General features: G+C 47.7%; 1 protein-coding gene across 1 annotated transcript in view; it reads right to left on the bottom strand.

Moving 5' to 3' along the window:
- LOC144125606 (uncharacterized) overlaps nt 1–15,616 on the bottom strand; it is a 110,660-nt gene that overhangs the window by 61,782 nt on the left and 33,262 nt on the right. Inside the window, exons 3-4 of the mRNA XM_077659172.1 lie at nt 7,366–7,435; nt 4,163–4,214 (exon numbers count right to left, since the gene is read on the bottom strand). Coding sequence (XP_077515298.1) covers nt 4,163–4,214; nt 7,366–7,435 — 122 coding nt within the window. The remainder of the gene's footprint in view (nt 1–4,162; nt 4,215–7,365; nt 7,436–15,616) is intronic.

Raw genomic sequence — 15,616 nt, 5'->3', positions numbered from 1 at the left:
TGCATGTAACCTAACCTCGAGAGTGTTCACCCGCGCCACCCGAGTCGATAGCGACGGACATAGTACATCCTGTAATACCGCGAGTATCACGTGAAATGTTATCGAACGGCGAGGGCGGAAACTGTGCGAGAACCCTCTTAAGCTACCTATATGACATCAAGACTGCCAGAACCGAGGCCTTCGTTAAGCAGTTACGCAGACAAGGGAAGGGAAAAGAGGGTCTCGTTATGACATGCATGAAGGAAGCCAGCAGTCACTGAAACCAAGGGGCACAGAGGAATGTTTATATTTCTTTTTATTTTTAATTTGCGGTGTTAATCAAGTCGAAATTTTTAGTGTAGTTATTTTATCGCTTAACTCGTCCCGAGGCGGCTTCCTTACGTAGCCCCCAGTATGTCAGAAAACGGTACAAGCATAGCTGGAACTTCTCCGCACAGAGGGGAGAAGGGGGCCCGGGTTTTCAGAGGAGCATCTCCCGGTTTGACTGCCATTAACACTTTCAGCTGTCTCTTTTCGCTCAGTGATGCTGGGAATTGGCGTTGCGTTTTGCTCCGATTGTTCAAGCGAAATTTACTTTTAATACAGCTAACGTCTGACTGCGTTAATTGGAAACACAGTCAGAATCAGCTGCATCGCGCTGACTGCGTTAATTGGAAACACAGTCCGAATCAGCTGCATCGCGCCGACTCATGAGCAGGTGAGTCGAGCTGCCGAGTCTGAAACAGCGTTGCCAGTCTAGTACGAGCCGTTTAGAGGTTTTTTAAAAAAAAATATTTGCCCAGGCGGCGCATCAGGTTGACCCTGCGCGTGCACCGTGGGTATACTTGAAGCAGCTCTTGCAACCCCCCCCCCCCCCCCCCCCCCCCTGTAGGGAATACGTGGGCAAGCCTAAGGCGGGCTTGCCAACGTCAGGCCGCCATCGGCCCCATATCGGTATTCGAAGGACTATCCGAGCCCGCATTCCCACGCCCAACCTGCATCGATCCCTTCAGCTACGCGAGGAGAGAATGCAAGACCGACAGGAACCCAGTGGGCTGCCGACATTGCTATGCTGCAGGCCCCACTTGCAAAACCGACGTCGCCCCCAATGGGTTGCCTACACCGGCTCAAAATAGGACCGATGGCAACCTTGGGCCGATGCTGACCCGTGCTGCAAAACCAACATCGGCTTCTATCGGAGCCCACATCGGACTGACAGCGGCCCACATTTCATACGCCACTTTGTGCTGCATGGGTTCTTTGGTGACCTTGTATGCCCCGTGGCTGCTCAATCCACCCGATCTACCGATGGCGTTCGTCGTCGAAGGGAACTGCTGAATTCAGGAACCGGCTGACGGTATTGAAGCAGCCCCCGGCTTTCACGGCACTCAGTGGCGCCAGCCATATTTGAATCGCGGGAACTGCGATGCTTGTCTTCTGTTCTGAAGCAACTGCCTCGCTTCAAAGTGAGGGTTAACAGCGCGCAGCCTTTATATCTTCCGGCCCGGTGTTTTTTTCTTTTTAAAAAGCAAGCATCATTTTCAGCCGATGCAGGCAGTCGATTTCCAAAAAGTAAAAAAAAAAGGAGGGGAGGGGGTAGTTGGCAGGGTTACGCTGTGTCCGAAGTAGAATATCGTTGGACATGACAACAAAACGAGAGAAGGCAGCAGCAGAAGCAGCAGCAGCAGCAGCAGAGCTGGCGCTTCATGTGCGGCGTCACGCCTACTGGGTCACGCGAGGAAGCTCAGCAGCCGTCATTACGGAGGTGTGGCCAGCGGCCGCGATTCCCCCGCCGGGCATGCAGCGCTGCCCCTTCCGGGGAGAGGGAATGGCCGCGGATGGACCATCGTAGCTGCTGGCTGGCAAGGGCGCAAAAATATCCCGAGGCCATATTTACGCCGCTACGGATCTCCAGCATCGAACGTGGAACGACCGGAATTGACTTCCAACAAACGACGCTGAGGCCACTATGCCGCCGTTGATGTCAACTTTGAAAAGATGAAACTTTTCAATCGGCAGCGTTACGTAAAAATATTGTTGCAGCATATTTTCACAGGCGTAATATCGCTAAAATACGCCTGCTTTAAAATCCTGCAATCCGTACGTACGTACGTGCTGAAAAAATACGCAGTTAATTTGTTGACACTTCCTGAAAGCTGCGGGTACTGGCAAACAAAGTAATGTTTCCGGCTCCTGGCATTAGGCTTTAGAACTTTCAAATGAAGGAGAAAAGGAAAGAGAACAGCCAAACTGGTGGCTGCTGAGGGCATTTATGCGTTCTCGTCTGTCCTAACGGAGCTCGTAAAGGGCGCTGAGTTCGTATGCCTGGCGTTGCGCACGTTTGGATAATTAAAGAGAAAACATCAGGTCTATGAAGAGAGTAATACCCCTGCCACACGGCAGCCATTTTGAAGGCCCTTGAATCAATGGTCAAAGGCCAACTGAGCGCCGCTGCACCGGTGGCCGCGACGGCCACCGAGTCGTCTGTCGAGCCGACGGAGCATGCGGCGCGCACCTCTTGGAGGGCCGCAGCGGCTGCGTCCACTCGCGGACGCAGAGCGCTTGCAGCTCCAACGCGACGTCAGAGCAGTATCATCCACCAGAAATGTGGAAACTTTAATTATACAACTTATTTTGCACAACAAAGAGTCAGGCCTGGCTACAAAACACTGCAACAGGCATAATACTATTGTTGCCAGCGACACACAGTCCTCAAATTGCACGAATGCTTTTTATCCTTTTCGGGTTTAACTTAAGCGAAGAAAAATCGCTGAAAAAGACACGGACGAGAAGGGCACAAGGACGTGCGCATTCTCGCGACTGACTTTGTTCACAAAAACACATATTTATACCTTTATGAATGCCAACTCATTGCCTAAAGCGCACATGCCAGCAATCTTTTTTTCTTGACCTGGAGGTCGAATAATTGAACCGTCGAACACTAAAGCGTTTTTTTTTTCTTACGGGCACCACCGCAACCTCACTGATGCTCGGCTTCGCAAGGGAGAAAACGCTTGGAAAATACACCCATATACCGGTCTATCAGGGCACTGCATGCAGCCAGGGTGTCTTAAGCGACCTGTGTATGCCTCTCAAGGTCGCTAATGGCAACGATATATTTTCTCATACCAGTGTGCGCTTTCTGTGGACTTAAGGCGTGAGACGGCAAGTTTGGAAAATGAAGCGTCCAGCTGGGCAGTCCGCAGCGCTTTCAGTGTTTGGCTCCTTCTCCTATTTTTTGTGTATATCTTATCTGAGTAAAAATGAGAACTTCAAGATTTCGACATAATACTTTAAAACAGCTATCGGAAATTAGATCAGAGCGCAGACCAGCTGAAAAATGCGAGCACGACCTCATGCGAACGGGCTGTGCGTTCAAAACCTTTTAACGGCACATTCGGCAGGAGAGTGCTTCAATATCAACGGTCTCTGCAATTTCTTGCTATTCGAAACAGAATGGGTGCTCCGAAGAGCGAAGCGGGATATACGGAGCCTCTCCCAGGATTGCACCCCACGGAAGAACCGGTCGCCAGGTCGGGGTGTGCCTGTACCCATTCGGTGGGTACCCGTCGGTGGGTTTCGAACCTGCCACCTCCCGCAGCCGAGGCGGACGACCAAACTACTAGGCCACGGCTGGCGCGAAAAGTGCCAAAACTAACACATGACAAGGAATTCGTGCTCGTCTAAGTGGCTCACAATTTGTACTTGATTTCGGACCGACAGCTCGCTCCACATCCGAGCACGTAGATTGCGGGGCTAAAGCGGTGCCCCTGTCTCCAACATCCAACCGCATGCAGATTAGGCTTACAATTCTTTTTGGACGCCAGTACGCCCTGGCACGCTGAACAGCGTCTGTCGTCTTACCCTGTGATGCACATCATTTCTCTGCCCCCCCCCCCCCCCCCCCCCTCGCTTGCCAGCTTACTTTGCGCTCCGAGCAGCGCTTGGACCGTTAGGCTGCAAATCACGGGGACGTTCACCACTGGTGGTGGGCGAAGCCAGCGCACTACCCACGGACTGACTCCGATCGTACAGCGCGGTATTTAAGGATGCAGTTGCACATTCTTTGCACTCGAGGGAGCAAAAAGTGCGAAATGTGCGGCCCAACTATAGTAGCACAGTTTAGCTGGATAACTTGAGCTGGAAAACCATAGAAAACTTGCGGCCAAGCCAAGGCCCTTACCTGGAGGCCGCATCGGAATCGTCACCCCGACGCCCCTGCACACGAACAGCACCTGCGAGGCCACGAGACGGTGTCAGACTGCGCTTCGCTGTGGCCGGGGGGCGAGCCCAGGCTAATTTAGTGGGCGTTGTCTTGTGAAGAGACGGCCTTCGTTTCGCATCTGGTTCGGTCCATGCCAAACACGCCAGACTCGAAGCTCGACCCTCTTCGATTTATTTAAAGAAAAACCTGCGGCCTTTTACTGAAGCTTCTAAAGCAATTTCCCTCAATACCAGCTGTTTCAGGTAAGACTAAGTAACTCTCAAAAATAGGTTTTCAGCATAGTACTTACTACCAGTGCTGGCTGACACCAGAAAACCGGCGAATCATTTTACGCAATAAGCTGGTTAACTTGTTTTTAATAATTAACTTTTTAACTATTAAAGGTATGCGCCTAGCTGAAATTAGATATTTGTAGCCGGGCGTCAGTAATAGCCACATCATCTTTTTAGGATTTAGAAAACGCGATTACCCTCGCTGATGTGGCTCGACAATATTTGGCTTCTTTGGCTAGTTAATTACTTCCACTGAAGGGGTTGCTTTTGCCTGCATGCTTTTCGAAAGCGCATGTATTTTGGCGCGATGTAGCCAAAATTTGTTGAGCCACAGCGGCGAGGGTAATGTGTTTTCGAAATTTTAAAAAGTGATATGGCTATTACTAACGATCGGCTACAAGTCTCTAGTTGCAGCCAGTTGCTTAGCTGTGATAGTTAAAAAGATAATTATCAGAAATTATTTAACCAGCTTACTACTTAAGAAAATTCACCAGCTTTCCGGTGTCCACCAGCATTGCTAATACTATGCCGCAAAAGCCATATTTTTACACCAAAAAGCCTATTTTTGAAAATTGCTTAACGTCTTCCCAAAAACACCTGCTATATCTCGGGAAAAAGTTGTCCCGTGAAGTGACAGCTCTTTGAATTTTCTAGACAAGTGCCAAACTCGGTCTCCGTAAAAAACTTAGAAACAAACTGTTATTTCTTTTTAACACAGACACTTCTTTATGAACAATGTATAGAAGTTGTACTTTTGTATTATGCATCAAGAAATTGTCGATACAGAGTTTTCCGGCTTTTTGAATCTGTTTTTTAGCTCAAGGCGTTTCATTTTTCTAATTAAAAAAAACTGCACGAAAAATTCACGAGAAATATAAAACTTTTAATTTGCTCTCCCTTACATGTACCACAAAAAAAAAATCTTTATCTAAAGTTGAGCTGAATGACGTTCAGAAAAAAATTTCGAAATTTCAGAAAAGTGCGTGGTGCTGCTTAACTTCGCCTAGCAATTTTACCGAGGTATTTTTTGCTTAATACGAGAAAAAAGTCGTTGAAGTTGCGCGCCACAGCACTGGTGACGGTTGCCCCGCACTGCCACTTCACTGCACAACACACCCTCGGCGCTGCTGAAAACTGCTCTCCTTCCGTGCACTCGCCTGCTCATCGCGTGCTTCCGTGCTCATCCGCTCAGAGCGAAGCCGGCCTCGTCGCTTCTAGCGTGCTTTGCTTACAAGAGAAGAGACATGCTGAGTCGAGAGAGTCTCCATAAGAGCGAGTGTATGACCGCCTCAGGAGGCCGGCGTTTCGCCACCGCTGATTTTTCCTTGCTTCTATCGCACGCTTTCAGGGAGACGACGCACTTCGCAAGGTCTCCGAGTTCTGTAATTTCATCCTCTGCACGACATAACAGTTCCATAGAGAGCGCGCCGTCTCGTGATGCGGTACTTAACCTGCGGCTGAACCTGCTGAACAGAAAAAAATGTCAGCACCTTCACTACAACCATAAGAACAACACACCCTAATCCGTTGGATGCATCTGTGGTTAAAAAATTAAGTTATTTTATATTTGTGATAAGAAATGTTGACATGACAAAATTACGCAGGCCGGCAAAACGCATCGACTCCGGCAGAGTGCCTGGTGAAAACAAGAAAAAGCTGAAGTCATCCTCGCATACCACTGCTCTTATACGCACAGCACGCACGAAGCGATGATGAGCAAGAGCAAAATCTAGAGTTTTGGAATGTGGATTTAGATCACGCCATGACCGAGAAGTCAGGGAATCGTTTCTAATTCATAAATTCACAGGTGCCTCGTCAGGCAATAACAAAAGCGCTGGAAAATACACTTTGATACAGACATCACCGCCAAAATATATGGCGCTGCTAACCCTTTCGCACTTTTTTTTTTCTCTCGAAGGCCGGTCCCGCGGCCGAAACGTCAATTCAGCTGTCTCCTCTCACGTCTGAGTCATTGTTGTCATGCATATCGCCCCCCCCCGCACACGCGCGCACACACACACACACACACACACACACACACACACACACACACACACACACACACACACACACACACACACACACACACACACACACACACACACACACACACACACACACACACACACACACACACACACACACACACACACACACACACACACACACACACACACACACACACACACACACACACACACACACACACACACACACACACACTGCACCCTGCGTGCCACAAACTCCACCGATGGCAGCACCTGCCATCGCAAGGCACTGATCCGGCAATGGTATGAGGGGATCTATGAATGTAAAGTAGCAAACGATCCGAACACCGGAACCGTACTGCGGGCACACCTAATACACAATTTGGCCTAACTACGCAAATTGACTGTTAATTTTTTTTTACCACAGGCTCCTTTTGACGGCGCGTTGAAAAGGTCGCCACAGCGTCTTCTGTGCCATCTCTTTGGTCGTTTCAACGTAACATCAAGGACGCGTGTGGAAAGATACTTTGAGAAGCGGTCGACTGACTAAGTGGTCCAACGGAAAGTGCTTCGTTTTGTCTTCCAAGCACGTCATGGCGGCAGCGATCAAGGCGCGCGCACTGCTGGGACATAATGTGAAGTAAATTTGACGCTCAGTAGCGTTTAATAAAAGGCTGAGAATATGCAAAAGCAAAAAGACTGAATTTTGTTCTTATTCTTATCGCTTCCACGAACCAGACGCTCTTGTGTGGATATAAAGGCTTAGCTTATTGAAAGAACAGCTCTAAAATTTAAAAGTTAACAAAATACAGTGGAAGCATCATTGCATGATTGGCATTTAGAGTTGGAAGACATGATCCCATCTTTGAGAAAAGCTCGTGGAAGGTGGCCCATCACTCACCACGTATGCCTGCAGCAGAGTCAATGTCTCAGCAGACTGCACGCTCCATTTCATCTTCAGATCTGGGTGCCTGCGCAGGGGAACAAGAGGGCAGTCAGTAGATTGCTCCGCCTGGTTTAGTGTCGGACGAGCAAGTGCCTATATGAATGACGCACTCCGCGAGAACAGAGGAAAGCGCGGCGCATACCAAAGGAAACCTGCCGCCGTATTCGATAAGCTGTCTATTTTCCTTTGAATTCCATTCGGTCCTCTCTCAATGGTCACTCAGATATACAGTTGTGCTCCGTTAATACGACCCCCGTTAATATGGACGACTCGAATTCTGGAAATTTTTCTGGGGACCTAAAATTTCAATCTATTTACGCCTCGTTAATATGAAACCTCGCTGTGTGGACAGTAGACAGCGTGAAAATGCATGGAGCCGATTGGTGACCGTATATTTTTGTCCCGTTCCCAAATGCCTGTACCACGTGTTCCGCCCCATGCATCTTGAGTGCAGAGCACCAGGGAAAGGCAGTGCGAAAGTGCAGATGCAGCAGCAATGGCTTTTTTGTGTGTTTGTGGTCTCGTTCTTTTATAGTAGCAATGTTCCCGGTCAACGCGCCTTACCATTTCCCTCGTTGCATAAATGGCTGACGAAAAGAATTCTCTCTGTGCGCTACATTGAAAAATATATTCAGCAGCTGTCAGCCGAGTGAGTAGAGAGTTTTTGAGGTGTGAACAGTGGCAGTAGAAGATACTTCATCACACCAAGAGGCACCGTCACGCCTCTCATAGATCGCTAGGCGCATCGAACGTTCTGATAATGACGACCAGATTAATAAACCTGGAGCTTCCATGACTGCGCGAGGTCCACTTCTCTGCCCGCATTTACGCAGAGAAGCGGTCAGTAATCATAAAGTGCTTTTATTCAGAATATGTATATTTTTCATGATTCATTACTACAGATGACTCGCTTTATGGACACTTTTGCTGGGGAACCAAAGTGTGCATATTAACGAGGCACGCTGTACCCGCGGCTTTCAAGCGTCTGTGGCAAGCGACCCGGCTGTTGGGTGGCCGGCGACCGGATCTCACCATTGGCTGAAACTGGATGCAATGTGCAGCCAATGGCGAGGAGCATCGCAACGCTCTGTCTACAGCAGGCGACCGGACGTGACCATTGGCAGCGATATGCAGCCTGTGGTGAGATCCGGTCGCCAACCACCCAATGGCCGGGTCGCTTCACGCAGACGTTTGAAAGCCGCGGGTACATCTGAGTGACCACTGACACAGGACCGAATGGACGCGAAATGGGCAGCGGAAAATGAGCTGCTTATAGAATACGGCCACTGACACGCGTGGTCGCCCGTTAAGGGGTGCTGGCATTGATGGGTAGCAAGCTGCCGGTTACAAAGTGTTACGTTATGAGCGATCTACGGAGCGTTAGATGTAGAAAAATGTGTGAGGTGCTTCAACGACAGCGGAGTCACCTTCGCGACGATGAAGTGCGATATCTGAACTATGCGAAGTTGTCGAGTTGGGAAGCAAATGACCCTCGAAGAGCAACCGTTCGCTGATTTCCGCTTTCTGGCGTAACCCAGAAACGCATCCTTAATACACGAGAGAACCCGGTACAGGCGTGAAATGTCCGCTATAAACCGGAAATAGCCGCATTTATAACACAGTGCTGCATTCTCCCCATGTTTCACCCCAACAACTATGGCTAAAAACACGCCGTAAATGAGGGAAGCCAAGCGCTCTGAGAGGCGTTCGCACCCAACACTCAATTAAATAGGCAAGAACCCTGGTGAACCTATTTTTGTTTAAAAAAACCATGTTGAATACTTGGTAGAGACAGGGTCGGCAGATGGTTTCTTGACGCTCACAAAGTGAACAAGGGAGGGGAAGGCGCTCGCCCCTCCCCCGTTCACTTTGTGTTTGTAGAATACTGGCCGTTATAGGACGCAGTAGTCCAGATCTGTCGGCTTACCACTGCCGGCAGAAGCTCACGGCTGCTGTTTGATCAGGAGCTGCACAGTATTAAGGCGCCATGGTCTAAACGCCTGCCTGTCTGCGTGCTAAAGCTATGGGGAGAGCAGTGCGACTTTACAGAAGCGTGATCGTTTGTCAGGCATAACGTAAGCTGCATTTTCGTCGCTATGCGCAACAGGTTGTTGATTTAGGTGTATCTACCGTTTTGTGGCAGCATTTGAAGAACAAAGTACCTGCATCGAGTGTAGGTGCTTCAGGAAGGGCAAGCAAAAAGTGCTGCAAATGTTGGGACCCGCGATCTTAAAGGGCTAGCTCTGCAAAGAAGCGTAATTAATCGTGCTGTATGAGGCCTGACTATTGTCGATCAGGCTAGCGTTAATCACGAAAGGGCGTCGCCAGCGTGGCTTTCTGAATGCTCATTTCTCGATGATGAAGACAACGGAAATAGCTTCCGAATAAGACAAAATATCGCTAGATCCGAAATTGTGCGCTAAATATTGGATGATTGCACTGGGGCACGTCGATTCAGCGTACTTCATTTAAATCAGACACTTATGCGTCGACCTCTGTCGGTGAAAACTGCAGCCCGTGTAATTTTTCATGCGCAGGCTGCATGTAACCAAGTGGATCAGCGCTTTTAATTTTCACACGTCTTGTTCAGAGGGATCGAGTACAGAAAAGAGCGAAGGCTCGGCTGATATAATTCAGGCAAAGACGCAGAGCCAGGCGCAGATATGATAGTAAAACAATCTCCGACATGTTATTAACGGATGCATCGAGACAGGCATTATCAGGTAATTTGTTCGAACGGGGAATGCCATACTTATCGGCATCAGAGCGACCTTGAGGTCTGCTTACTCTTTATCATGCGTGTCTGTCCCAGAGTGTTTGGAAGATTCGTGAACGTTACAGGGCGCAGCTATGGTAACGAAGTGCATGAACTCAATTGAATAGCGGCGCGATTCTAATGTGTGTCTTAATTACAGCGGTTTGTTGAGCTTGACTGTCGTTAATATCCAGTATAAGTTCTCGTCATCATGCAGGTGGACGCGATTTCGCTTTTTTTCTTCATAAAAACTCTCTTCCAAAAAATATGTGGGCTTTCGACACTTGGAGTCTCCTCGCTAGGTTATCTGCTCTCTGCATTCGCCAAGCTTAATTCGAGTTGGCATTTCTCACTTCAACTTCAGGATTTTGTGCTGGCCTCCACTGTGCAGCCACTTATCCAACTGCTTTACATAGGTTTGACTGGCGTACGCGCTTTAAACGGACGGACGTGTTGAGCTTGTGAACACGGTTTATTCGAGCTGAGAGCTCACCGGTAGTAACTGGATACAGGCACAAAAAGAACGGGAAGGCTCTGGCGGCTGACCGTACGACGCTAACCGGATACAACTGTCGAATACATTTAGTCGAGGAGTATCGGCAAGTTGCGGTCCATAACCTGACAGCGCCTGCCAAATACTCCGTCCGACCTAGTCTTATTCTTTAGGTAATTTCTATCTCATGGTCCAGATCAGCGGTGATTACTTGGCCTGGATAAATGTGTGCCCCTTACTACATCGAACACCTCTCCATTTTTCGTACACTTCCCGTGAGAAGTTTTTCTTGGCCTCTATGATATATATTGAACTAGTACAGAGATCCCAATTCAGGTGCCTGTAGTGTGACCCCCAAATGTTGAACTGAATCAAATTAACAGTGCTTGACTTTGATTCCGTGTACATGGAAACTAAACTGGCATTTCCTTCATTCTTCAATTAGCGAACAACAGTCTGGAAATATATCCATTTTTAATTTCACACCAGATTCTTTAGCTCAGAGTTTTATTTATTTATTTATTATTTAAGTACCCACAGCGCCCATGAGGCGTTATTGTAGGGGCATTAACGACATATGATAGCACACGCAAAGAAGATATTAAGAACATGTCAGTAAGGTAACACAGCATAAGAAAACAAGAAGAAATGAATTCACAGCCACTTAGCATCAACGATAACATAACATCAGGTACACCAGGTTATCATTTCAATAACTGTTTGAAAATTGGGTGCGCAAACCATATCATCCGGAAGACTATTCCAGTAATGAATTGTGCTGGGGAAAAATGAATACTTCAATAGATTAATACGGCATTGATAATTCGGAATCTTTTTTGTGTTGTATATTCTCTCCGATATGTAATGTGGCTGTTTTAAATAAGCGCTTTTATTAATACAGGTGGATTCATTATAAATACTATGTAAGAACTTCAGCCTGCAGATTTTTCTTCGGATACAGAAAGCCTTCCATTCAATAATGTCGCGAATTTCTGAGCTTTCTATACGGAAGTTATAGTTCCCTGCCACAAAAATTGCGGCGCGTTTCTGTACCCTTTCCAATTTGTCTATGAGAGTGCCGGTGAAAGGGTCCCATGCTACGCAAGCATATTCCAACACTGGCCTGACAATACAGGGTTTCCTCCAGTACCTGGGGAGCACTTTCAAAAATTTCTTTGGAAAAAAAATACAGAAGTCGAGAGGCTTTGGCAGTTATCATGTCAGTGTGGACAGGTAACGAGTAAATACTAACTTTATATAGCTTTTGTGAACGACTCCATCAGGTCAACGGCAAACACGGGAATCAGCAAGCTCTCGCCTCACTTTGTCGCGGTTCTGCGTAGTGACGGGCCATACCAGTGCGTCGCATGCCGACGCACCCATGCCACATGTTCTTGCGTCGCAATCGCTCGGTCTGGTAAGCACGCTTGAGCCAAGGCCTTTCCCGTCTAGAACCTGTTATTCATGACACGCGCATACATTGACAAACTTTCATTTTTTTTTTTATCACCCTACGCTGAGCTGGGGATGGGTGGAAAGCACTGAAAGAAACCGGTCCGCATTGCAGTTCCTGCCGCCCGTTCGGGTGACGGGAATGATTGCCGAAAACCGCTCTTGGCCGGATTCAGTCACGCTTCTCCAACAGTTAGAAGGGCAGAAAGTCGGCCAATTAGCTGGCGATAATGGATGGTTGAAAAATCGCTTAAAATACATACAGGCGAAGAAAAACACAAGGACAAGCGCTAACTCGCAACTGAAGCTTTATTCGAGAAAGGAACGCGTATAAGTGGGAAACAAAATCTAACAAAAGCCAAAAGCAGCAATCGAGACACGTATGAATTCTCAGACCTGGTGGATGACGACATCTAGGCCCTGCTTGGCCTCTGATTACTTGACGCCGGCTTTGACAGCGCTACGTGCCTTTGGAGGGCGGCGAAGAAAGCGCCGGGAAATACAAAGCACGACGACATGTCCACTGATGCTGTGAAAAGGGCAACTCGGGAGAAGGGTGCACCCTGAGGAATTTCGTCGCTGGGGTAAAATGCGGTTCCCTCAAATTCTGCAGGCTTTAACGCCATTCGACAGTATTCTATCCGCGCTTTGTTTTTCCGTCAGCCAGTGCGGGATGGAATGGAAGCACATGTTAGCCACGGCGACGCTAGGGCTAAGCTGCGCTTGGCTAAGCTGCGCTTGCACCATCAAAATCATCATCACCATCAGCAGAAGCGAAGGAGAAGAACCTCTGCATAATGCGAAGATGCTTTGCATTTGAATATCTCATCAGTCTGCGTGCTGAATGAAGGCTCCTGATGACCGCGGTGCGTGGCTTCGCTTGGCAACGATGAAAAGAATCAAAACGCTACGAGAGTGGAATGATATCATTGTACATTATTCTGGCTCTGTGTGGAAATGGACATCAATGACTGCGGTCAGTCGGTGCTTCATCTTGGAAAGGTTTTGCTTCGACATCCGTGCTGCGCAAAGGACAGAAGACAAAAGGAATACAACACACAAAAAAACCTCCAAGCGATTTTCCAAGAAACACCATAGCGATCTTGATAGAGGCGGAGCACCGACTGCATGCGGCACATGACGGGGATCATCGATTGATATAATATTAACGCCAGCTCTTTCTGCGACACGGAGACACACGGGTAGCTAACACAATCCTCCTTCAGTGAGGCAATCTGTGCACCTCCCGAGATTTAACGGGTTAGCTGATGTTCACTCCTGCGCACGATCAAACATTTGTTAAAGAATTAAAAAAAGCGGTTCACAGTCACACTTTATGTAGTTCAGTTTCTCGAAGTTCTTTATAGCGCTACAAAAAAAAGGACACAGGAAGAAGTACACAGGACGGACGCCCGTGCTGTATGCTTCTTCCTGTGTCCTTGTTTTTTTTTTTGTAGCGCTATAAAGAACTTCGAGAAACAATGCTTCACCAACTAGCCCCACAACGTGTTCTGTTAGGTTTTATGTAGTTCATAGTCAAATTACTGCCACTAAATTACATTATGCCATTTCTATGTTCGCGGAGCCTGTCGTGTTGTTTCCAACGAGAAAGCACCATTCACGACGCCCTCGCTGCATTTCACCATCCTGATTTGGTGCTATTTGGTAGTCTGTGGTCTTTGCGGCTGCTTGTTGGTGTAGGCATTATACTCCCTTGCACAGCAAACTTTGCTCTTCGACCATGCAAACGTTCGATTTCTTTCTCACTTTTTCGGGTTTGCATAACTGCACTCTTGTTTAGCTAAATACCTCGACATTCACTTATGGTAATCTATCATGGCACCATCACGGTGAGTTTCCATTCGCTTCAGCCAATCACTCGCTCAGTCTTCAAAGCGTAGCACGCTCCGTCAGATCTGATCTCATCATCGATATCCATCTTAAAATTAAACACGCTTCAGCACTGCCAGAGGTACTTTGTTTTGTAAGGGACTTTGTTTTGTAATGATTGTTTGTCCCATTCCTTCTTTTGTCGCTTTATCATTGGTAGCTGCAGTCCATGACTTCGGGAACAATAATTAGCAAGCGAAGTCGGTCGTCAGCTGCGGTATCAAAAGCACAGTCGATTAGGATATGGTAGTAAAATAATGAAGTGAAAAAAGAATTTATACGAAGTGCGGACCCCGGCAGCCTAATGTAGAACATGACACTTTAACAAAACCACCAATCTCGCGTCAAATTCGCTCCGTTCACGTTTATCTGGTATTAAAGAACGACGTTCAGCTTCAGCTCCATCACGCGTAAGCGTAATTGCATAAACTCCTAGGCTTCTGCCGTTCTTGCTTGCTTCACCAAAATATATTTCAACCATTGCATGCGTTGAACACTGCTATAATATAGAGTGCAACTTGTCCTGGTGCACTCGCGCGCCGGCTGAATGGAACGCCCTGACGTGGGATAAGCCGCGCCCAGTTACTTAAAAAAAAAAACTCACGTACGTCAATTAAAACTGCTGCAGCCGTTGCACTTGAACGTTATTTTTGTTTTGCATACCCGGCGTACGTTGCCACTTATTTTCGTTCTCCGCTTTATCATTTCGAATGTTGTGCATTCAGCACAGCAATGCCCTGCTTGTCATTTCACACTCCTCCGCTCGTCTCATTCGAGCGCCTTGACAGAGATGCGCACAGGTCGCCGAATTTCTCTTCGTGTACGGGAAATGCGTGACGCATAATGTGCAACAGCTGCAAAAATGTTTCCGCTTTTATAAGACATGTCCTTGACTCAGGTACTGCATCAGCGCTACATCAGCGCTACCGGCGTTACAGCAGTTACAGCGCTACCGGCGTTACTCAGGTACAGCATCAGCGCTACCGGCGTTAAGGCCAAATGCTTCAGGCGCAAACTTTGAAAGCGAAACATAAGAGCCAACACGAAAAAGAACGCGGACAAAGGAACACTCAAAACAGGACAGTCTATTTTTTCCCTTACCCTTATGCTTCAAGTATGAGCCAACTGGCTCAAACAGGCGTTAGACTAACAAAGCTGTTCGTACGTCTGCGTAGTTGAAATGCCCCCGCGACTGGCAGTCCTCTACAGAGCAATGCCTATTTCTCTTTGCTGCCTAACCATCACACAACCTTGCAAATTGCACAAATGTGCTTTATAAGTCCTCGCGCCTTAATATTGGCGTCCCAGTGTTCGCTCCTCACAGTTTATAATCCCTTACTGTCACGCATATCAGTATATGCCCACCGTGCCTGCAAACATTCTTGGTTTCGTCCCCATGAAGGAAGCCGTAGAAACTCGTATTGAAAATTGGGTACGCCCCCCTTCACTCTTGATATTGACTGGAACCATGAAATTCTCTGTGTCAACTTTTTGTCTCCTGGAAGCACAAGCATACTGATTGCCTGTTATTGTTCACCGAATTGTGATATCTCTTTTACTAATGACATGCACTCGGGCCTTCTGGAATTGAACTCTCGCTTTCCTCGCGCAGATTG

This window comes from Amblyomma americanum, chromosome 1 (genome assembly GCF_052857255.1).
Source record: "Amblyomma americanum isolate KBUSLIRL-KWMA chromosome 1, ASM5285725v1, whole genome shotgun sequence".
Classification (NCBI taxonomy): domain Eukaryota; kingdom Metazoa; phylum Arthropoda; class Arachnida; order Ixodida; family Ixodidae; genus Amblyomma; species Amblyomma americanum.
Note: the sequence above shows the minus strand (reverse complement) of the source record. Positions and strands in the feature narration are given on the sequence as shown.